Source organism: Urocitellus parryii, chromosome 2 (genome assembly GCF_045843805.1).
Source record: "Urocitellus parryii isolate mUroPar1 chromosome 2, mUroPar1.hap1, whole genome shotgun sequence".
Classification (NCBI taxonomy): domain Eukaryota; kingdom Metazoa; phylum Chordata; class Mammalia; order Rodentia; family Sciuridae; genus Urocitellus; species Urocitellus parryii.
This window is the reverse complement of record NC_135532.1, coordinates 148,000,980-148,025,721: the sequence shown is the minus strand read 5'-3', so window position 1 is coordinate 148,025,721 and position 24,742 is coordinate 148,000,980. Positions and strand designations below refer to the sequence as shown.

General features: G+C 34.7%; 1 protein-coding gene across 3 annotated transcripts in view; it reads left to right on the top strand.

The window, feature by feature from the left end:
- Positions 1-24,742, top strand: part of Dcbld2 (discoidin, CUB and LCCL domain containing 2) — an 82,428-nt gene that overhangs the window by 20,424 nt on the left and 37,262 nt on the right. For 2 of the 3 annotated variants that reach the window (XM_026402424.2, XM_026402422.2), the window contains exon 3: positions 23,631-23,768. The exons of the other annotated variant lie outside the window; for it this stretch is intronic. In XM_026402424.2, coding sequence (XP_026258209.2) covers positions 23,631-23,768 — 138 coding nt within the window. The remainder of the gene's footprint in view (positions 1-23,630; positions 23,769-24,742) is intronic. 3 annotated transcript variants of the gene reach the window in all.

Below are 24,742 nucleotides of genomic sequence, written 5' to 3'. Positions count from 1 at the left end.
TGAGGCCTGACCTGGGCAAACCTCTAGCACTTTACAGGAAATAAAAGAGATGGAGAAATACATTATGCTGACTATAAGGACTAAATTTAAAATTGGAGAAATTTTGTAAAAGAAATGACGTAGTTTCTTCAATATATAATTGGCATTTAAAAAATGGAAAGCAGAGGAAAGAGAGGGAACTCTGTAAATTGATATGTACCTTCCAAAAGTATGTATGAGCCTTGTTTGAATCTTGATTCAATCTAACTCACAGAAGACATTTTTAAGATTATCAGAGGGACTGTGGCTGTGGCTCAGCGGTAGAGCACTTGCCTAGCATACATGAGGGCCCTGGGTTTATCCCCATCACTATTAAAAAAAGAAAAGAAAAGGAAGATTACCAGAAATTTTAAGAGGAATTGGGCATTTGGTGATAGTAAAAAATGATTATATTAGATGTGATTATGTTATCATTGATTTTTAAAATCTGAGTTTTTGGAAGCATTCTGAAGTTCAATTAAAATGTGTAGGATTTATTTTTAAATATTTCAGGAAAAAAGGTACAAGGATAAGCAAACAATACATTGCTGAAACTCTGTAATGGATACATGGGATTTGTTATGCTCTTGTAGTTTTGAAAATTCCCACGATACAACGGTTATTTAAAAAAAAAAAGGAAACTAAAAGTGATATACATTTGGACAGTAAATAGTAGCAGAGTGACATGGGAAAATTTGGGGTGCCAATTTTAAATTGCACACTGTATGTGTTCTGCTCACAGCTTCAGGAGGTCCTTCTTCTGATAACTGAACCTGACCAGACTTCACAGGTATCTTCGTATCTTGTGGAGGTTAAATGAAATGATACATTGCAGTTTCTGGCCTGTAACAGGTGTTTAATAAACCTCAGCTGTTTCTTATTTCCATTGTGTGTGCTTCTTTTTCTGTCTTATGAGTATGTACAAACCTGCCTAAAGATCACGTGGGTTAAATTATGATGGTTCCTGTTGGATTTTAGACTGTGACACCCCTCAGCTGCCCCCATCACCACCTACCATATACTCTCTGGCCTTCCATTTTAATACAATCTATGGTTAGTGGTAGGAAGGTAACAGATAAAGATCATTCTAGAATAGTTGTTTAACATTCTAGTTAGGGTACATCTGGAGAGAATTTTAGAATAGAAACAAATGTATTGTGAACTTTGAGGGTCTAGTGATAATGTTAGTGAATCTTTTCCCCTTCATACTCTTCTTACTGTCTCTTCAAAACAGTGGCAGTGGCAAAACAGTGGCAAATTTATAGTCATAAATTTGCACCCACTAGCTGAAGAAGAGTGCTTTCCCTTTTGCCCATTTGTTTACATCATGTGGAGTCAGTGGACTCTTGCAAATGCATGGCTACTAACCCTTTACTATTATTATTTATTTTAATGCTCAAATTGTCCCAAATTTCCAGTGGCAGCCTCTGCAAGCTAACTATGATGTACTGATCATGCTTTAAGTACTTCCTTACATTTTGGCCCAGGACATTCTAGATTTATCTTGTATTTTTCTTTCCCGGTCTTGCAGTTATCCATTTCCTTAAGGAACCCTATTCTTTACTGCGTAGAATAATATTAAAAATCCGTGTTTGGTTACTAGGTTTAGATCAATGGAGATGTCATGTCCTATTAACAGATGGATTTAGTAAATATATGTAAATACATCTATACATGTCCATACATTATTATCTATATTTGTCTACTTATGTTATTAAAACAATAGTCTGTAACTTTAACCCTAACCCTTACTTTAATCCTTATCCAACATTATAGGATTCATTCTATTCTTTTCCTGTTTATGTTTGTAACTCATTTCTCTGACAGTGAGATATTTAACTTCTATTATCTACAGTATATTTATTTACTTATTCAGTGCTATAACCAGAAAGTTAAGTATTGCTAATCCTTGGCTCCACATGAAAGGAACTTGCTACTTAGAATTCACATTTCTGTAGTCTACACCTTGGGACATTATTGTCTCAACACTGTTTTCAAAGATTATGTGGACTGATTCTATCCCACTATTTCTACACCTCCAGTATGGTTTTGTTATTCATTTGAAGTATGGTTTGGTTCATTTGCTTCTATTCATATTCCATTATAGGTTTCTCCTTCCATTCTTGTCTTTTTCTTTGTTGAGAATATGAAACAGTAACATGGTTTTCAAAGTTAAATCTGACTAAAAGTTATACTTAGATAAATGTCATTCCATTTCTTCTATTCTTTCTACCTTACCTTTACCTACTTCTGTAGCTGACAAGTAGCATGTCTTTGTTTCATCTCTTCGCTGTTTTTTTTTTTGTACAAGTGACACATTGTTCATTTCTCCTTTTTTCTACAAAGCTAACATGCTGTCAATACTCTTTTGTTCTCTGCCCACCCACCTCCTTACATACTTAATATATCCTGGAAATCACTCCTTATTGCTTTGTAGAGAGCAGCCTCATAATTTTGTGGTGATGTAGAGCTCTGTAGTGTGGACATACCACAGTTACTCTTTTATAAATATATTGGTTGCTTCCAATGTTTTACAGTTACAGAGTTTGATTTTTGGAGGTGATTTCAGAGTAGAATCCTGACATACAATTGCTGATCTAAAAGTAAAATGTATGTGATGTTTTGTTAGATATTCCCCTCTATACAGTTGTGCCATTTTGCATTTCCATCAGTAATGCATAAAAATGACATTTTCCCATCAGCCTTCCCAACACTGTATTGTCATGCTTTTTTAATTTTGCCAATTGATAGGTGAGAAATAGTATGCCAGTGTAGTTGTAATTTTCATTACCTTGAGGAAAATTGAACTTTTTTTCATATGTTTAAGGTGTCTGTGTGTGTGCATATTCTTGTTTTTTGCCTATTTTCAGTAGTTTCTTTTTAATCTTTGCATATCACAGGTTTTAGGAAATTATTATCTTTAATGGTTATTAGTCTATATGTGTTATGTGATGCAAATAATTTCTACTAGTTTTTCTATTATCTTTTGACTGTTTCTGGGGCTTTTGTGTTTGTAGGGGGTATTTATCATGTAAACTTTAAAAAATGTAATAATATTCATCAATTTTGTTCTATTGCATCTGGGTTCTAACTCATAATTAGAAAGCCTCTCCCTACATCCCAGTTAAAGATGAATTTGCCCATTTTTTTTTTAACACAACCATATTGTCTTACTTTCTTATGTTTAGATCCTTGGTACATTTGGTTTTCTTTTTCCTTTGATATGAAATATAGATTTAATTGTATGTTTTCCATATAACTTATCACTTGTCCCACCACCGTGCTTTTAAACTTTTATCTTTGACCTAGCAGTTACAAATACTGCCTTTATCATACACTACGTTTCTATCTGGGTTTATTTCTGGACTTTCTTTTATTTCACTGGTTAATCTATTCACATTGCATACCAGAATCTCACAGGTTTTTAAAATGGTAACTGTTAATGTTTATTAACTGTACAGATGAATGGATTTCACTGTGATGTTTCATATATGTATATACTATGCTTTATGAGCACCTTCTCTAATACTTCCCCTTCTACTTCTGGATAATCTTTTTTTTTTTTTTTTTTAAGTCTGTATAATCAGAGAAGACATGCCACAACTAGTCTTTTTGTGTTTGGTTTGTTTTGCTTAACAGTGTTCTCCAGTTCCATTCATTTTCCTGCAAATGATAGGATTTCATTCTTCTTTATGGCCAAATAATGCTCCATTGTGTTTATATGTGCTATATTTTCTTTATTCAGTTATGTGCTCACTGACACTTAGACCATCTTGTAGAAAGTGCTGCAGTAAACATGGGCATACAGGTATCTCTCTTGTATGCTGACTTCATTTCCTTTGGGTATATACCCACAGGTTGGATAGCTGGATCATGTGATTTAAGAAAAAATTGAGGAACCTTAGTATTATTTTTCTATAGTGTACTAATTTATATCCCCACCAGATGTGTGTATAAGTTCCTTTTTCTCCACAGTTTCACCAGCATTTCTCATTTCTCTCTCTTTCTTGATGTACATATGTGTACACACACACACACACACACACACACACACTTATGATAGTTATTCTGATTGGAGTGAGTTGGCATCTCAATGTTGTTTTGATGTTCATTTTCCTGATAGGTTGAAATATTGAGCATTTTTCATATATTTATTGACCAATTGTATGTTCTTTTAAGTTTTAATTTCATTTTTGAAATACTGGGGTTTGAACGCAGGGCACTCTTATCACTGAGCTATATCCCCAAATCTTTTTTTGAGACAGAGTCTTGCTTAGTTGCTGAAACTAGACTTGAACTTGAAATCCTCCTGTGTCAGTCTCATAAATTACTGGGATTACAGGTGTGTGCCACTACACCTGGATCACTTATACTTATTTTGAGAAGTATCTGTTCAGGTCTTGTGTCTGCTTTGTTAATTGGATTAGTTTTGTTGTTGCTATTGTTGCGGCTGCTGTTAACTTTTGGAGTTCTTTATATATTCTGGGTATTTTCTGTCAGATGAATAGCAGGCAAAGATTTTCTCTCATATTGTAGAGATTCTTTTCGCTATGTTGATAGCTTTCTTTACTTGCACATGCTTTCAGTTTGATATAATCCCGTTTGTGTTAAGTCTTACTTTTGTTTCCTGAGCTGTTAGAGTCCTATTCAGGAAATTTTTTCTCCTGTGCTTTCTTTTAGTAGGTCATTTACTAAGGTCTTGGTCCATTTTGAGTTGATTTTTATACATTGTGAGAGATAGGGGTCTAGTTTCAATCTTCTATATATGAATAGCTATTTTTGCCCAGCACCATTCTTTAAAAGGCTGTCTTTCCTTCAATATATGTTTTTGGAACCTTCATCAAAAATCAGATGCCTGTAGATGCATGGATTTATTTTGGAGTCAACTATTCCATTGTTTTTATGCTATTTTGTTAGACTGGCCTTGTGGTGTGTTTTGAAATCAGGTATTGTGATGGCCCTAACATTGCTCTTCTCCTTCAGGATTGCTTTGCCTCTTCCAGGCCTTTTCTTCAATACAAATTTTAAGACTGTTTTTTCTAGTTCTGTGAGGAATGTCACTGATATTTTGATGAGGATTGCACTCAATCTGTAGATTGCTTTTCATGATATGTCCATTTTGTGGATATTGATTCTTCATGAATATGGTAGTCTTTCCATCTTCTGAGGTCTTCTTCAATTTAGTCTGTGTTTTATAATTTTCACTATAGAAATCTTTCACCTCCTTAGTAAAATTTACTCCTAAGTGTTTTTATTTTGTGAGACTATTGTGAATAAAGAGTTTTCTTGATTTCTTTCTCAACAGATCAGTATTGAAGATAAGAAAGCTATTGAATTTTGTGTGTTGGTCTTGTATCATGCTTCTTTGCCGAATTTGTTTATCTAGAAGTCTTCTGGTGGAGTTTTCTGGGTCCTCTATTTATAGAATCATGTAATCAGCATAAAGAGATAGTTTGACTTTTTCTTTTCCTATTTATATCCCTTAGTTTCCTCCTCTTGCCTGATTACTCTGGCTAAAGTTTCAGAAACTGTATTGTATGGGAGTGGTGAGAATGGACATCCTTGTCCTGTTCCTGATTTTGGAGGAAATACTTTTTCTCTGTTAATTATGATGTTAGTTTGGGGTTTGTTCAATGTAGTTTGCTAGTATTTTATAAAGGATTTTTTTTTTTTTTTAATCTAAGTTCATGAGGAATACTGGTCTGTAGTTTTCTTTCCTTGCTGTGTCTTTATCTGGTTTTGGTATAAGAGTGATAATGGCTTCATAGAATGAGTTTTGAAATGTTACCTTCCTTTCTGTTTAAGGAAGATTGGCTTTAGTTCTTTAAATATCAGTTAGAATTCAACTGAGAATATCTGGTGCTGAGCTTTTATTTTCTGGAAAGCTTTTAATTGTTGTTTTAACTTCATTGCTTGACTTTGGTCTGTTAAGGTTTTCTGTATCCTCTTGGTTCAATCTGGGTAGGTTATGTATACCTAGAAATTTGTCAATATCATCTAGATATTCCAACTTACTGAAATATAAGTTTTCAAAATAGTCCCTAAAGATCCTCTGGATATCAGAAGTTTCTGTGATGATATCTCCTTTTTCATCTCTAATTTCATCTCTAATTTCATTTTTATGTCTTCTTATTGGATTATTCCCTTTACTAGTAAGTAATGATCATCCATGTCTCTTCTGACTCTTTTTTTGGGTTGTTTGTTTTTTGAAATCTGCTTTGCCATATATGAGAATAGCTACTGCTTTTTGTTTTGAGACTCCATTGCATGGGATACCTAATTAATTCTTTATTTCAAAAAGACTGTTGTCAATATTCAGTATCAATACAGTTACACTATTAGTTTCTCTTTCTCCCAGCCAGCCCTAAAGAGACCATAATGAAGGAGAATACATTTTAAGCCAATAAGAAGCAAAGTTTTAAAATAATATACAACTTTAAAAGTTTTGTACATAAGCCATTCAAGATTCTCTAGCACTGACTGGTACAAAGCACAAAGAGATGTCACTTTTAGATACAGCAGCTTCAGATCCAGAAAAAGATGATGAGCTGAGTTTCATATGGCTAAATCAGTGGCAAAAACATAATTTTCTTTCTTTTTCAAGGAGGCAGGAGAGCAATCACATGGTCACCTCAAGATTAAGAGGCCCATAATCTATTCTATGGACACTTGAGAAGAGGGTAGAGATGGGATAAAAATTTGGTCTCAAGGCTAAGGATGTGCTCAATGGTAGAGCACTTACCCAAACATGCATGAGGCCCTGGGTTCGATACCCAGAACCACAAAAACAAAAAGTCTCAGAGGTCTCATCATCTTAATTTGATAATTTCTAATGAAAAATATAAAAGAAGAATAAAGTTGTCTAAAGATACCTTAAAGCTAAACAAACAACAACAACAAAAGAAAATACGTGATTCCCCTTGGAATCAGGATTTTGGTTTGCCTGGTAGTTTGCACAGAACAATGAGGTTTTCTCTGAGCTCTGTTTGACTCCCAGTAAGGCAGGCACATTCCTTTTTTTATCCTCTCTGGAGACGAAAACATGGATTATGCTGGAAAGTTACCTTCCAAAAATGAGAAGAGAATTAGATTGCTGCTTCAGAGCTATGGAAATAATTTAGAGTGTTTTACAAATGGTTACTGTAACCCCCCCCCAAAAAAAAAATAATAATAATTGCAAAATGTGTACATCACAACATGCTTTTAAAGACACTTCGCATTGTGCTCACATTCCCTTAAATGTTGTACCCAAAGGTTCTTGGCCTCTAACCCTCTTTGGTAAGAGGCTGAGACCCTTTGGTGAAAAAGACAAAGGGGTGGGGTTAGAGGGGATGTTTAAAGGAGAAAGAAGCCTTACAGTTAAAGATCAGCCCTCAGTTTCAAGGTCAGCTTTGGGCTGGCTGGCCAGGTCAGAGGGAGGAGCAGCAGCTCTATATCCCATTCAGGTCAAGCAGAGTATGAATTGTAGGATTGGATTTTTTATTTGACATTTTTCCATTTTTTTTAAATGTAAAGCACGTAATACTATAACCTTTCTTCTGTGTTTATGTGGTTTCTATAATTTTTTTCTTTTAGTTGATTTCTAATTTCATACCATTATGATCTGATAAGATGCATGGGATAATATCCTTTTTTTTTTTTTTTTTTTTTTTTTGCATTTCCTGTTACTTGTTTTGTGACCCAAAATGGCCTATTTTGGAAAAGCTCTCATGAGCTGCTGAGAAGAAATTGAATTCATCTGTTGTTGGATGAAATGTTCTGTAGATGGCTGTTAGTTCATTTGAAGTATAGTATCATTTAGGTCAAATGAGTCTTGATTTTATGAGTGAATGACCTGTCTATTGGTGAGAGGCAGTTGAAGTCACTCAGTATTATTGTATTAAAATCTGTCTAGGACTTTATTGTCAAGAAGTGTTTGTTGTATGTAATTAGGTGTGCTGATATTTGGGGCATAGATGTTTACCATTTTTATATCTTCTTATTGGATTATTCCCTTTACTAGTAAGTAATGATCATCCATGTCTCTTCTGATTCTTTTTTTGGGTTGTTTGTTTTTTGAAATCTGCTCTGTCATATATCAGAATAGCTATTGCTTTTTGTTTTGAGACTCCATTTGCATGGGATACTTTTTTCCATCTTTTATTTTCAACTTTATGAATCTCTTGCAAACAATATATATTGGGTCTTGTTTTTATAATCTTTCTGCCAGTCTGTGTCTTTTAATTGGAGAATTGAGACCATTTACAGTCAGAGATATTATGGAGAGATGCTTTTATTTCCAGCCATTTTAGCTTATTTCATAGAGTTAATTAAATTTAAAAATTCATTCTTAAATTTTTATTAATTGCTCTTCTGGGAGGCTTTATCCATTTGAGAGCTCTGGAGTTTGCTTTTGAGCTCTTCTTTGTGTGGTATTTCTCTTCCATAGTTTTGGCTTAATATTCATGAATACCTTTAGTTTATCCTTATCATTGAAAGATTTTATTTTACTTTTGATTCTCAAAGTTTTGCTGGGTATAGCAATCTTAGCCAGCATTTTTTCCCCCTTAGCACTTGCATTTTTTCATTCCTAGCCCTCCTGACTTTTAGAGTTTGAGTTGAGAAGTCAGAAATGAGCCTTATTAGTTTACCTTGAAATGAGACCTTCTTCTCTTGTGGCTTTTAATATTCTATTTTTATTCTCTGTACTAGGCATTTCAATTATGATGTGTCCTGGAGAGATTGTTTTTTATGTGTGGACATCCATCTTGTTCCTAAGATTTGGAAAATTTTCTATTTCACTGAAAAGATTTTTAATGCATTGCCTATATTTCTATGCCCTCTTTTATCCCAGTGATTCTTAATTTTGTTCTTCATGTTGTCCCTGAGTGTTCTTATATTCTGATCTTGGTCTTTTGTTTACTGTTTACTGAGTGTTCAAACACCTGTCTTTGAGGCCTGACATTCTATTTTCTACAGAATCTAATCTGTTGCTGATACTTTCAAGTGAATTGTTTATTTGATTTATTGTGTAATTTATTTCCAGGAGTTCTGATTGGTTTTTCTTCAGTATCTCTCTTTTTCAAAATGATCTTTCATCTCCCATATTTGTTCTCTTAATTCATCCACCTTAATTCATCTTTTAGCTCATTAATAACTTTAACAATCAATCAGTTTTAATTTTTTTTCTCAGAAATTTCATCCCCTTCCATGTCTGTGAGTGCCTTTGTTGGGTGATTATAAGTTTTAGGGGGAGACTGTTTTGCCCATTTCCTCACGTTTTCAGAGGTCTTAGACTTGGACATCTGTTGAGATGTATTCATTTTCCTCTATTGTGAGAATGTCTTTTGGTGTGTATTTATCTTTTGTAATAAGTCGTATGTTGTTGCTATCTCTTAGCTTTAACATGCAGGCTCAATGTAATCCAACTGTGAGTTTTCATACTCTGCTTGACCTTCTGTGGAAGAACTGCTTAATTCAGCACTGGAGAGCTATTGTAACACTGTAGGTTCCCTGAGCCATTATTTTGAAATCTTTCTCTGATTTTACTGTAGAAGTCATTAGCTGTAGTGGGACCAGATGTCCTTTTTCGGTTGTTTCTATTTGGGGCCTACTGATTGGTTTGGAGTTTTTGTCTTCCTTAGTCTGCATGTTAAAAAGTATTGCAGCTTAAGCCGGGTTGTGTGGAGCAAGGTGCACTGTACTGGACTAACTTGTAGGTCTACTTTAGTTACAAAATTTGTATCTTGTGAACTTGCAGTGTTCTGGTCACTGCCCAGCCCCTCGCAGAAAAAGGGGAAACGAGCAACAGCAACAACAGTGTTAATTTACAGCATTAAAATAAATGAACATACTTTATATACAGAGACACGAAAAATTGTGTTTATATGTGTAATAAGGATTGTAATGCATTCCACTGTTGTCGTGTATTTAAAAAATAAATAAATAAAATAATGGTGAAAATACGCCCCCCCAAAAATGTCCAGTTCCTACTATGATGTGTATAGCACTAATTACCACAAAATGAAGAACAGTGGTTTCAGTATTAACAACATCAACTACAATAAATAACTGTAAACTAGATCTAGCATTAAAGTATACTTCAGATGCAAACTACAGCCTCCACAGTAATAACCATAACAACATGAATGGTGAAGGCCAGGAATTATATAAGCTAAATAGTTTTATAAAAGAGTAAAACTACAGTTCATTAAGAGGAAAAAAATGGGTTAGGAAGGCAAAAGAAAGTTTAAAATATTTATAAAGTGAAGAGGTAAAGCAGATGAGGTAGCAAATGGAACAACTGAAATAAGTAACAAAAAGAAAGAACAAGCAAATTTGGCTATTGGAGGTAGAAGAAAGAATATTAAGAGAAACAAAACAGTCAAACCAAAAGAAATAACAAAATCCCTGATCCTCTAAAGTCAAAAAAGTAGAATGACAAATGGGTGGGAAAAAAAGTGAAGCAGGGGTGGGGAATTAGTGTGTGTCCAGGAACCAATTGGCACAAGAATGCAGAGGCATACGCACATGCACTTGATGGAAAGGAGAAAAATTTGAATGGAAATAAAGGGCCTCAACTGAGGTGGTCAGAGTGTTGACAAGGATGGAACTGCACTGCCTTTTTCATTCTTTTTCAGCATTTCATTCCCTCCAATATCTTTGGAATCAGTTGCTAGAGGGTTATAAACTTTAAGAGGTGTAATGTTTCCTTTTTTTCATATTTCTTGTATTTCTCTGTTGAAATTTGAACATTCATGGAATGGTTATTCCTTCCACTTTTATTTGAGAGCCTTCCTACTAAGCAGCCTTACCTGATGAATTGGCTGGGGATTTCTGTTTGTTGTATAGTGTTGAATTTAATTACAATTGAACTTCAGTTTTCCTGTAGCTTCTTTGGATGTGAGTAGTGGCTTTTGGCACAGTGTGTACATGGCACAGCCTGAGAAACTTGCTTTTTCTGTTGTTTTTTTTTTTGGGGGGGGGGTGGTTTAGACAGTGAAATAGATGGGGTATAACCCTTGTGTTCTCTCTGCTGTTACTATAGGGGTGAATGTCCAGGATTGAGATTTTGGGCCCACCTTTGCCATGTCTACTTGGGGCTGGGTTCACAACTGAGGGATTTTATTTCCCTTGTCCTTTAAAGTATCCACCATGGTTTGAAAGAGATTAGGTCATGGCTGAAGTAAGATGGAATTTCTCTGCGCTTCGGTAGGAGTATAGCTTAGTGGAAAAGCACCCACCCAATGTGGTCAATGTACCACATCTCAGTACTTGATAAACCCCCAGTACTACATAGAAAAAAAACAAACAATAACATACAAGAAAAAAGAAAACAAATTAGACAAATAAAAATAAAAGCAATAGAAAAGGGACAACAATAATAAAAATCATCTACAAAGTTTTTAAAAAATAAAGAAAATTAATTTTTAAAAAAGAGGAAAGCAGAAGAATAGTAAATAGATTCTTAACAAAAACAGCAATGACAAAAGTATTTGTATTCATAAAAATTAAGAATTTCTCATTGCTGGGCACTGTGGCACACATCTGCAATCCCATTGGCTCTGGAGGCTGAGGTAGGAGGATCGCAAGTTCAAAGCCAACCTCAGCAAAAGTGAGGCACTAAGCAACTCAGTGAAACCCTGTCTCTAAATAAAATTCAAAATGGGGCTGGGGATGTGGCTCAGTGGTTGAGTTCCCCTGAATTTAATTCCGAATACCCTCCCTCCCCAGATATTTCTCCTCCACTGAGGTGCTCAGTTGTGTGGATAAGAGTAGATATTCACAAATTGTACAGATGTCTTTTTAGGCTCAGTTCTAGGGAAGAGAACAAAGGCTAAGGTTTTTCATCCCTCTTTTCTTTTTTAGTTTGTGGCCAGAGCCAGTTGGAATATCTCTCAGCTGCCCTGCACACCACAAAAGCGAGTGGAACTCAGAGCTTCACAGGCTAAGTTTTACTCTGAAGTTATTTTGGCTGCACACTGAGAACTGGCCATATGAGTCACCAAGCTAGTACAAAGTGTAGAACTTGTTTGGAGCGGTTCCCTCCAGTGCCCTTCACACTTTAAGAGCAGAGCTGATAGGGGACACTAAATATATCAATGACTCCGAGGCCTTTTGTGCCATGTACCCTGAAGTTGGAGAGCAGCCCTGTAGTCACAAGTATTTGTGCTGGGGGCAGCAGGCCTCATACCTCTAGTGTCCGGAGACGGCTTCTTCTGCACAAAAATCATGTGCCAGTGCTTGTTCCCCTGGACTCCTGCATCTGGCTTCCTAGACCATTGGTTTTAAAGGGTAAGCATCCTCTATTTCCTTATGTGTCACACTTCAGTTTCCCACTGCAGAGGATTCTCAGCAGGTTTGTGTCAAACTGACTCTCAGGGCAGCTGCCTACTGCATAAGTACAGTAATATTGCCAACAGGACCTGGAGAAGAAAATACAGGTGCCTTTGATTCCCAAAACAGTAAGCTCCCATAAGGCTTTCTCAAGATGTCTCTTTGTTACAGTACCCTGAGATGGGTGAAGTATTTCTGTAGAACCAGTTTGCTGTGTAGATCCCAGGTCTACTGTCAGTTTAGAATTTAGCTTTGCAAGTGCTGATTTGTGTGCTAATGATGGACCCTCGGACTCTCCCTTTTCATCTCTACCCCTCACTCTCTGCCATATGGTCAGTGCTGGGATGCTCCTTTTTTCACCTTCTATTCCAGTATTCAGAATCTCAGAGTTTCTCCAAGTGTCTGTACTCTGTTGAACTTCAACCTTCTCCTGCAGTTACTGACTTTGATATCAATGCAGGTGCTTTCCAGTTATTTTGACTCCGTCTTGTGGAGGTCTTCTCCTCAGAACCTCAGTTTTAATTACAGAGGCTTTATAGTATGTTTTAATGCCTGACAAGTCTATTCTGTTTTCAGAGATGTTCATTTGGCTATTATTGCCTGTTTATTTACCCATAACAAGGTTAGTATCAACTTATATAAAAAAGTTTGTAGGTATTTTTATTAGGATTGTGTTGTTTATAAATTAGCTTTATGATGTCAAGTCATCCTGTTCAAGAACAACAGCTGTTTTTTGATGTCTTTCAGGAGTGTTAAGCTTTCTCATATAGGATTTTTTCTTAAATTTATTCCTAGATATCTTTACTTTGTAAGTGAAGGTGTTTTTGTGTTTGTTTTGACATTATATCTTTTAACTGGTTCCTAATTGTGTGATGATTAGGTTTCTGTATGGTGATTTTATATTCTGCTACTTTACTCATTATTTTTATTGTTTCAATTTTATGATTCACTTTCTAGGTGTATCACAGCTGTAAATAAAGATAGTTTTAATCCCTATTTTCCAATTCTTATGCCTGTGATAGAGTTACCTAATTACATTGGCTGATACCTCAAATTAAGTACAATATTAAATACTAGTGGAAATAGTGAACATCCTTTTCTTTTTCTGATCTTAGTGGATATGTTAAGGAAGTGACTTAGCTCGGGTTGCTGTAACAAAGTACCATAGATTGGGTGCCTTAAAAAAATACCAGTTTATTTTCTCAAAAGTTCTTGAAGCTAGAAGTACTAAATCAGGGTGCTGTCCAACCTGGTTCCTGACGGGGGTCCTTTTCCTGGTTTTTCAACATAAATCTACTAGTATGGTATATTATATTATTGGGTTCCCTCATAGTGAACTCTTGCCAGCTGACCCCCTCTGATGAGATGAGCTGGGTTCGAAAGAGCTGGCTGCAACATTAAGATAAGAAAACGGCAAAGAAATCACGCCACACATGGACAGGAGTTTCTCAGATCAAGGGTAGGATGGCTCTGTGACCTAAAGGGTCAGCTGGGAAAGAGAGTGTGCACCTGGAATCTCTTTATTTTTATAGGGAGTACCCACAAAGGAGATTTGATGGAATGCTCTTTACCAAATAAGGCAGGGGATAAGAAATTTCAAAGGTGGAGTCTAGCTTTTTGATGTCTTGTGGTCAGCAGATTGATTGACATCTTGGCAAATTACACCCATCTTAGATGCTGTGTGGGATCACAGGCAGTGCGAAAGGAGAGGCACACAGCCCAATCAGCATGCAGTGCCAGACCTGTCCCCTCATATAGTTCAAATGAACATAGCTCACACTCACAGCCCATGGATAGCTCACAACAGTGAACCAAGTATGCATTTGTGAAATAAATACCACTTGGTTATGGTAAGTCATTCTTTTAATTAGGGATTGAATATGTTTCAGAATGCTTTATTTAGTATTTTTGCATAAATATTGATAAATCATATTAGCTTATAATTTATTTTGTATTATCTTTATCAGGTTGTTATTGATGTTACACATACATAGAGAAACAGCTATGAAGTTTTTTCTCTTTTTGCATTCTGTAAGAAATTTTATAGAGCATTTGAATAATCTAGAGTCTTAAATGTTTCACAGGAACCATCTGAGCCTGGTGCTTTTTGGTAGGGTAGTTATTAAATAACTTTCCTAATTTCTTCTAAGGAAATTGGTCTCTTTAAGCCTTCTATTCCTAATGGATTCAGTTTTAGTAAACTGTATTAAATTACCAATTTCACCTGGGTTTTCAAATTTATTTGCAATAACATCTGAAAAATGGAATCTAATAATTTTTTTAATGTTTATTTTTGTATTTTCTTCAATGGTTGTTTTCCTCTTATCATTACCCTTTCCCTCTTTTTTAATATTAACTAATTGTTTGCCTGTTTTGTTAACTTTTTTCAAAATATGACTTGATTTATTAGACCCTTCTTTCAGTTTTATTGATGAAAGCATCTGGGCCTATGAATTTTACTTTGATTACATCATTAAGCTTTACCTTCCATGGATACTGTGTATCAATTGAATCAATACTTTTTAGGAATTTTGTAATTTGAGTTTAGGTTTCTCTTTTACCCAGTTTTTAATACATTTATTTCCAGATAGAAGGACCTTCCTTTGTTATTGTTAATAATTCCCATTTTATTATATTGTTGTCAGAGAACATTGTTTGAAATATTTCTACTTTATGGAACTTACTGATACTTTATGACCTAATCTATACTGCTTGTGTGTGAATGTTCCATGTGTGCTTGATAAGTTTATTCTCTAATGTCAAGATCTAAAGTTTGATTTGTTCTATCTCAATTCTTTTATTATATATGTCTTCTGTATCGCTATTTACTTGGTCTTCTATTAATATTTTTTCTATTGGTTTCATGGGCTTTATGCTTTCATAAAGGTTTTTGCTGTGTTACATAAATATTCATGATTTTAATATCTTCATTTTAAATTGTGACTTCTAACATTAAAACATTGTTCTTTATAATGTTAATTTGAATTCTTCATTGTTTGATATCAACATTATATGCACATCTTTCTTATTATTTTCTTTTCTTGGTATACCTGTCTTAGCCCATTCCTTTATTGTTAGTATTTCTAAATCATTTAATTTTGAATGTATTTCTTATATAGAGCATATTTTGGGGTCTTTCTGAATCAAAATGAAAAAAAAATTTAATAGCTAAGTTAAATCCTTTGACATTTATTTATAAAACTGATATGTTTTGTTTCAATTCTTTTATACTATTTTAAGTCACGTGAATTATATAAAGAGCTATTTTTTCAGAGTGTGTGTGTGTATTTAATGCTTATAGTCTCTGTTTTCATAATCTTTTGCTCTGACTTGTCCATTTTTAATGTATTCTTTATCTTTCTGCCTACTGTTTGTTACATTCAGTGAACTATTCTACTTTGCTCTCCCTTCTCTTCCTTATTTATTCTAGTCAGTCTATAATTGCATAACATATAGCCTATATCATATAACATATCATTCTTCTTCAACTCCCTTGCTAACTTCTCTGTTCTGCAATTATAATAAATGTTCACTATCAGTATTTTTGTTCAAGTTTTCCCAGTATATATTGATTGGCTGAAGTTCAGTTTTGAATAGTTATATACCTTAAGAAAGGTATGGGTTCAGTTTTTCTTGCATATACAAAACTGCTTAATTAAAAAAAAAATTGTGACCTTGAGATTTGAGGGGGCAGTTTGATTACATATAAATTTTTGATTTACATGTTTCTAAGCAACCCTCCAGCCTCAGCCTACTAAGCTGCTGGGATTACAGGTGTGTGCCACCACGCCCAGCCCAATAGTCTAATATTTTTTTAAAAAATTAGGTCTATGATATCCTATTATTTTTAGCTGGTGAGTCTTTGTTGAAACTGCTAAAACCAAAGCTAACTCCAGCCAGAAATAAGAGTGTATTATCAATAACAATGTAAGAGAAAGCATTATGGGAAGACCTTTTGGTCATTCAAAAAGAGAACACTGAATCACACTAAGGGGTTTAGTTTTACAACTCCATATCACTCTGGCCCACCAAGCACAAGGTGCTTCTTTTTTTAAAGAAACTGTTGGTGGCTGTAATTTAATCATGGCATGTACTCTAAACATTTATTGACAACTTTAATGGCTTCTGTCAAGATCTAAAGTTTGATGTGTTCTATCTCAATTGTAGATAGACACGTCAACTGTGCATTTGTCCTACCCCACTACACTAAGCCTTTTGAGGGCAACACTTAGTTTCATCATTGGATCCCCAGCACCTACCTTATAATATACACTCAATAAATTCTTTGAGAATTTCAAGTTTTGGTTTTGAGACTGGAATGTTCCTATACTAAGTACTAAGAAATTGTTTCTAAATCACTTTGTTTGCAAATTATGATGGATGCTCTTTAAGCAAGTTCCATTTCCCCCTATTGAAGGTGGACAAAACTTATGTGCTTTTGTTCTAGCAAGTAACTCTGTGTCCTCCACCTCATCTTGCTAAGCTGCAATCTCCTAAGAGGAGCATTGCTCCATAGTACACCTCTTAGTAATTTGAATGAGTTTCCATTTAGTTGAGAATATAAGTAAGATTTCTTAATTTTCATAATAATATTAACTCTCATTCTGGTCTATCTGAATCTGATATATCTTTCCTCTCTTTAACACACAGTATTTCCTTTTAGCATCTTTTCAGAGTTTACTTTGCTACTGTGTCTTATCTACTGAAAGTGGGGTGGATAATGGACATTGGAAGAAGTATGATAACCTTATATGGTCTCTGAACTCTACAAAGTAGATAGAAACTCACTGGTAACATGGGCTAGGCAGGTAGAATAAATGAGTGGAATGGAATAGGCATGAGAAAAATAACAGCATGATGATGAGTGAAAACTGCGCTTCAGAACTGGAGACATTGTGGAATAGGTCAATGTAAAACTGGAGTGTGACTTTCTCTTTCAGCTGCTTCTTAGATACAATCATTTGGAAAACTGGCCTTGGTATTCTGTACTAATGGAATACCTGAGATAATTAGCTTTACAAACAGGAAAGATTTATTTTGGCTTGCAGTTTTGAAAGTTCTAGACCGTGATCAGTTGGTCCCATTGCTTTGGACCATGGCAAGGCAGCACATCATGGTGGGAGGGCATGGTGGAACAAAACCACTTGTCTAATTGCCAGGCAGCAATAGAGAGTGAGGAGGGGGCCAGGGTCCCACAATCTTCTTTAGTAAATGCCCCCTAAAGACCTCCTACCAAGTTCTACCTATTAAAAATTCTCCTGCCTCCCTATAACACCACCCTGATTATCAAATCTTTAACACTGGGTCTTTGGGAAACATTCAATATCCAAATTATAGCAGTTTTCTTTTATTTTCCCCCATTTTTAAAAGAGAAGCTGAAAATTTAAAATTTATGTGAGGTTTCCAGATTTTTAAAATCTTGGCAATTAATTTAAACATTTTTGAAAGAACATATGGCTCCAAACTGAACAGACTATGAGGCCAAGTAAAATACATCTGTGGGCTGGTTCAGATCCTAAGCCATACATTCCATGTTCTGCTATATATTTCCATCAGATTTGCTCATCCAAAAGTGATGCAAAAAGGTATTCTAACTTTAGAGTAAAGTAAGTTTCCAGTTGTATTAATTTTCTGTTTGTTTCATAACAAATTACAACAAATTTTGCACCTTAAAACGGCACAGTTTATTATCTCAGTTTCTGTAAATGAAAAGTTTGGGCACTTCATGACTGAATTCTCTGCTCAGGGTTTCACTGATGTCATCTAGGGATACAATTTTTGTGTGGGGTTCACAGTTCTCTTCCAAGTTCACTGGTTGTTAGCAGAATTCACTTTGTTGAGTTGTAAAACTGAGGTCCCATTTCCCTGGTTACTATTGGCCATGGACTGTTGTCATTTCCCAGAGGCTGCCTGCAGTGGCCCTGATGGCAGTTCACAGCACAGATGTGTGCTCTCTTCTAAGCCAGCTGGCATGTGTGTCGCTCGTTTCCACTTCTGCAACTCATTGGAGAAAACACTATGCTTTGAAAGGGCCTGATTAGGTCAGGAGTGCACCTAAATAGCTTCCTTTTGCTATATAGTTAACATAGAAATCTTAATTTTTATTTTATTTTATTATTATTTTTTTTTACAAAACAGGAAAATACCATAGAAACATAAAAGGATCACATGCCAGAGGAAATTTTTAAAGTAAACACACTGGAAAAGTTCTCCTTTACTAATTAATCAAGAAAATAACAAATTACCACTTTCTTTTATCTCATCCTGCTAGAGTAGAAGGAATAAATTGGGATAGTCATTCTAAAAATCAGTTTCATAGTCTTTAAAATTTTTTTTTTTGTATAGGGGATTTAACCCAGTGGTGCTTAACCACTAAACTATGTCTCCAGTCCATTTTGTATTTTATTTTGAGAGAGGGTATTGCTAAGTTGTTTAGGACCTCGCTAAGTTGCTGAGTCTGGCTTTGAACTTGAGATCCTCTTGCATTGGTCTCCTGAGCCACTGGGATTTCAGGTGTGTACCACCTTGCCTGGCTCCGGCCATTTTTACATTTTATTTTGAGACAGATTCTAACTTAGTTGCCAAGGTTGGCCTTGAACTTGAGGTCCTCCTGCCTCAGCCTCCCAAGCCTCTGAGCTTACAGGCATGTGCCAGCTCAGTTTAGTAGTAGCATATGTTACAGTTGGAAAGACAGTATGCATGAGTGGATTAATACATAGACGAACAAGTGTATATACACTTGTATAAGTTTGTATTTATTTAACAATTATTATAACCCTATGACATAAATACTATTGCTGTTTTCATTTATCAGATGGAAAGAGCTGAGGCACTACAAAGTGTTACTGGTGGTTATCTCTGTAATAAGATTACATGAGGATAATAACTATTTCCTCTTTATTCTAATTTTTTTCATTTTGTAAATTTGTAACAGTTTTAAACAGGGAAAAATGGTAATAAATCTGTCTTGAAGTAAAGACTCACCATATATTTATAGTTGTTGTATAAATTAGCATAATTGTTTTGAAAGCAAGAGAACTGTGTAACTTCTTTTGAATGGCCAAACTGCAGAAATGGAATTAATGAACCATTTAGAATGCCCAAATAAAGAATAATGTATTTTCTTCCTTTCCCAGAATATTTTGCCACATGTTTAATAACATTACTTATAAGTAAAACCTATGATTAAAGGAGGTGAGAAACAATCATCTAGGCTGGGAATAAGAGGTGAGGGCTGGAATTTCCATGGTATACATTAGATTCATTAAAATACCTAGAAGATTAGCAATTGTATTTTTTCCTTATTTAAAAAAAATAATATTGTATATCTATGTCTCACAGAACAAGTGGTTTAAAACAACATTTTTTTATTTCCACCACAGAAAGTACTATAATGCTTTTATCAAGTATTCTTTCCCCATTGAAAAAAATTTTTAAACCTTAACTTTTTAAATTGTTTTTACTTCAAAATTATATTTTTGTCCAGTTATTTCTTAATTTTCCTAAAGCACTTTTAAATTTAGTCTAATTATTTATGATTCCCTAGTATTAGTATACACAACATAATTTTTATAAAGACACCTTTGTATCACATGATAGCTATTTTTTAAATGTGATCCTGTTTGGGGGCTACCAGGTATTAAACTCAGGGGCACTCAACCAGTGAGCCACATCCCCAGCCCTATTTTTTATTTTATTTAGAGACAGGGTCTTACTGAGTTGCTTAGTGCCTCACTTTTGCTGAGATTGGCTTTGAACTTGCAATCCACCTGCCTCAGCCTCCCTAGCTGCTGGGAGGGTATGCTCTTTTTAGATACCTGGAAGTATTTGTACTAAGTACCATATCCAGCCTTCTAATAAAATCACACCTACTTAGGTCCTTAAAAGGAAAAGAACAGCTAGTGCTGCTGAACCAGGGGAATCTGTTGTTCACTTTTAGAGGAGTTAATTGGAATATGTAAATATTTTCTTAATGTAATTGCTCTTGCCTTTACCTATTCCCAGTTTGTCTTAAGAGTTGATGTTATGGGCACTGATTCTGCACACATTTGACTTTGGTACTAGCAAATTATTGTATATAGCTTGAGATATTTGCAGCACTTAAGAAAATATTTGGAACAGAATGAAATATGTATTACTTTGTTTTAACATTAGGTCAGGATTTTTAAATTTTTAGTATCCAAAATATTACTGTATTTAATAATATTTGTCCTACTTACTGGACTACTTCTGAGTTAATATTAAAAACTAATTTGAAAGAGTTAACCATTTTTTTCTTCTTGTAAGTGTTCCAAGACCTCCATCTGAAACCATGGGTAGTACTGAAACCTATGTACACTATGATGTTTTTACCTATACATACAGATGTATGATAAAGTTAACTTATAAGTTAGGCATAGAGATTAACAGCTACTAATAAAATAGAATAATTACAACAGTGTACATTAATAAAAGTTACATGAAGATTATGTCTCTTTTAAGAGTCAAAACAGATTAATATTTTTAGATTGCAGTCAGCTGTAGGTAGCTGAAACCATGGATAGCAAAACTACAGATAATGGAGACTACTGTATCAGATGATAATTATTTGTAGGGTTCTTTTATAATGTATTGAAGCAAAAAATGGCTTAAGAATCATACACTGGAAAGAATAGAGTCAACCTCTGCAAATAGTTTTCAAAATGAAGATGGTATAAATTCAACAATAGTGCAGTTAAAGACAGAGGTAGTATTGTAAGATTGCCGATTCCAGTATGGCTATTAATTCAGAAAACCAATGAGAAGTGATGGGGAATTGAGAAAAGACAAAAAGACACATACAGAGAGAAAGCTGGAACCAGGTGGCACACTATCCTTTGATGGAGGAATAATGACCCAGGCTAGCTCAGCACATTCATTGTATAGATTTTATCATCAAAAGATTATTTGTGGGTCTGGGGTTGTAGCTCATGGTGGCAGTGGGCTTACCTAGCATATGTGAGGCACTTGCTTCGATTCTTAGCACCACATAAAAATAAAAAAATAAAATAAAGGCATTCCATCCATCTGTAACTACAAAAAAAAAAAAAGGTTATTTGTAGGAAAGTTGCAGGAAAGCAGACAGACTTGAAGGTCGCAGTGAAACTTGCGAGACATTGAGGTTATCTTGTTATGCCCAGAATTCTCTTTTCCTGGGAATTGGTGTCTGAGCTCAAGGTTCAGACTGATAGAGCTCTGTACCTTGGCATGGAGCCTTCTCAGCCTGGGCATCACCGTAGCAACTGGGCCATCTTGATCTGCACCTTTACACAGGCAGTTTCCAGTGCAAAGGCAGCCATGGGGCAGTCAGAGGTCATGATTCAAATCATCACTCTCTAATAAGATGTTTAGGTGATTTATATCGAAAAACAAGCTGAAATATTTACTAATTAAGGGATGAGACCTGATGAGACAGTGAGGGAAAAAGCAAAAGGATTGTTGCTGTTTTGAAAAGGAGAGTGATTGGACCATTGTGGACCTTTATGTACTCCCTGAGTACTTCCAGGGGTCACTCAAAGGAAGAGAGAAATGCGGTTATTGAACACTTCACAACTCTTTGGGAAGCATCATTTATTTTATTACTGTGAGTGGTGTGTGGAAGGGAAAAAAGTTCTAGGTAAGGCAGAGAATTTAGTTTGTGCTGTTATATAACAAAAGTGCTGTAGACTGGTGACTTAAACTGCAAACATTAATTTCTCATAGTTCTGAAAGCTGGTAGCCTGAGATCAGTTGAATTGTGAGAGCACCATCCTCACAACCTAATTCTCCTCAAAGGTCCCATCTCCAAATATTATAATATTGGGGCTAGAATTTTTGACATATGAATTTGGGAGGACACATTCATTCATTCACATGAGCAGGTATGAATATGTTATGATGAAGCCCACTATTATGTTAAGCATAGTGCCCCAATAAAAAAGTTAATTTTTTAAAAAAGTTCCTTATGTGACCAACTTTGTTCCCCTTTTTTCCCAAGTCTGACAGCCATTGATGTTTTCCACTTTTACTTTGTTTGCCTTTTCTAGAAATATCATACAACTTCTTCTTAGCCTAGTGTTCTTGAGGTTCATGGGTGTTGTCTTTTGTATTGTTGAGGAGTAGTAGTCCAGTGTATGAGCATACACCACATTTTGTTTGTCCATTAGCTAGTTGATGACCAAATTGTTTCAGTTTGAAACAGATGGAAATAGTGCTACTATGCATAGTCTTTTTGTGAACATGTTTTTCTCCCTCATGAGTAGAGAGCTAGAAGTGAATTGCTGAGCTGCGTAATTTTTTTTTAGAAACAGCTAAACTATTTCAAAAATGACTGTACCATTTTATATTCCTGCCATTATTGTATAAAGGTTCTGATTTCTTCACATCTTCACCAATGCTTGATGTCAATCTTTCTGACTATAACCATTCTTTTGGGTATATTGTTTAGTTTTAATGTCATTTCACTAATAATGAATGATATCCCTGAAAGTCCACATTACTTTTAATCAAGAGATTTTACTGTAGCTTGAAACAGTTCTTGAGATTCTTATTCAGAATTTGTTACATGAGTTACCAACCATATAAAGGAAATACATTTTTATCATTTATTGATGGATATCTTGCTTTAATTCTTGTTTCTTTGAATACTTAAATATATAATGAGGATATGTTACTTTTTATATATCTGTTAGACATTTAAAGATGGAAGTTAGGTTGTTATTTGTATTGAATCTGAAGTTCAAAAGGCTGAGGGTAAAGTTTGTGAGTTGTCAAATCATAGTTAAAGCCACAAGAGTGGACATGATCACCTAACAAGTTGAGTAGAAGCCTGACAATTTGTAGAAGAAAAACTTGAGTGAATCCAATAAAACATTTGAGGGGCTACCCTGAGCCACAAATCTAGGAGGTCCTCGGTGAAGCACGTTAAGAATACTGTTGATTAACAATTTATTTGTGGCTACCTGCCTGCATAGGTTAATTTTTACGTTCCTTTTTTATTGATTTAAAGAGAACAAGTGTGTTTTATAGAAAATTAAGTCTTCACGAGGTCAGTAATACCTTGTACTGTTTTTTCTTTTGAATCATTTGAGTAACTATTATTTATTTTTTCCAGAGTAATATGATTTTTAATCATTAAACATCCTAGTCAGGTTTTACTAATTAATGCCCAGTTTGGTATATTATTCTGATTCTCATATATATATATATATATATATATATATATATATATATATATATATCGCAAATATTATTGATTTTATAAATGTCACACCAAATATGTGCTTTTCTTTTATTTCTAGGCAAATATTGTGGTCTGGGGTTGCAAATGAACCATTCAATTGAATCAAAAAGCAATGAAATTACAGTACTGTTCATGAGTGGAATTCATATTTCTGGACGAGGATTTTTGGCTTCATATTCAGTTATCGATAAACAAGGTAATTTTCATCTTATACAATGGTTCCTACATTTTGCAGTTTCTGACAACAAAAAAGAAGTGTTTCTCTGAGTTCCTGTTATCTGAAATTGGAATAGAATAGAAAGACTGAATAGTTAATAATATTCATACAAATTTGACAAAGTTAGATCAGTTTCAGAATTCCAGAAAAATAAGTGTCTTAGCTTTTTCACTAAGTCCACATACTTCCTTTTCCTTAATAGATAAAATACTAATTTTTCACTTTTATAAGATTGGAACACAAACTTCAATAACTGTTTTTATACCTGTGAATTATTGAGATGTACCATTTTCAATTTAAGTCTCTCTTACCCACGGTTGATGACTTCATATTTCTGTGTTAAAGACCCTGTTACTGTTTTTTGCAAAGAATAGGCAGGTCCTCCTACCACTAGGAGTACTCTGGGAAGTGCTGAGTTATTTTCTGAATTGTTAATTTTAGGATGCAAAGGGGAAAGAATTAAAAGCAAGGCTATTAAATAGAATAGAATAAAAAATTTGCCTGAATCTCTAAGATAAAATGGAAGTCATGCACAAAATTCCTGATGTGTTTTGGCTATTATGGCTTGCATTTATTCCCCTTTGCTATTAGGGGTACCATCATGAGAAAGTTTAAGAAGTATTTCTAGTACAAGGACATATCAAAACAATCATTTAAATCAGAAAATAGATGATTATTTTTACATTTGACACTGAATTAACCTAAGTTGATCACCTAAAATAAAAATCAGCTTCATATTACATATAAACATGAGACAATTATTAAGGGCCTTCTAGGTGTGAGTATATTGAATACTGGGAATGACTGAGTATAGAGAACCTGTTTCTCTTTTGCAGTGGTAGGTATTTGCACTGTATGTCTCATTAAGAGTTTCATTTAGAACATGATAGAGGCTACTCTGTTTGAAGAAGAAACTGCTTTCTCTTAATTCATAACCAGTGGGACAGGTGTGA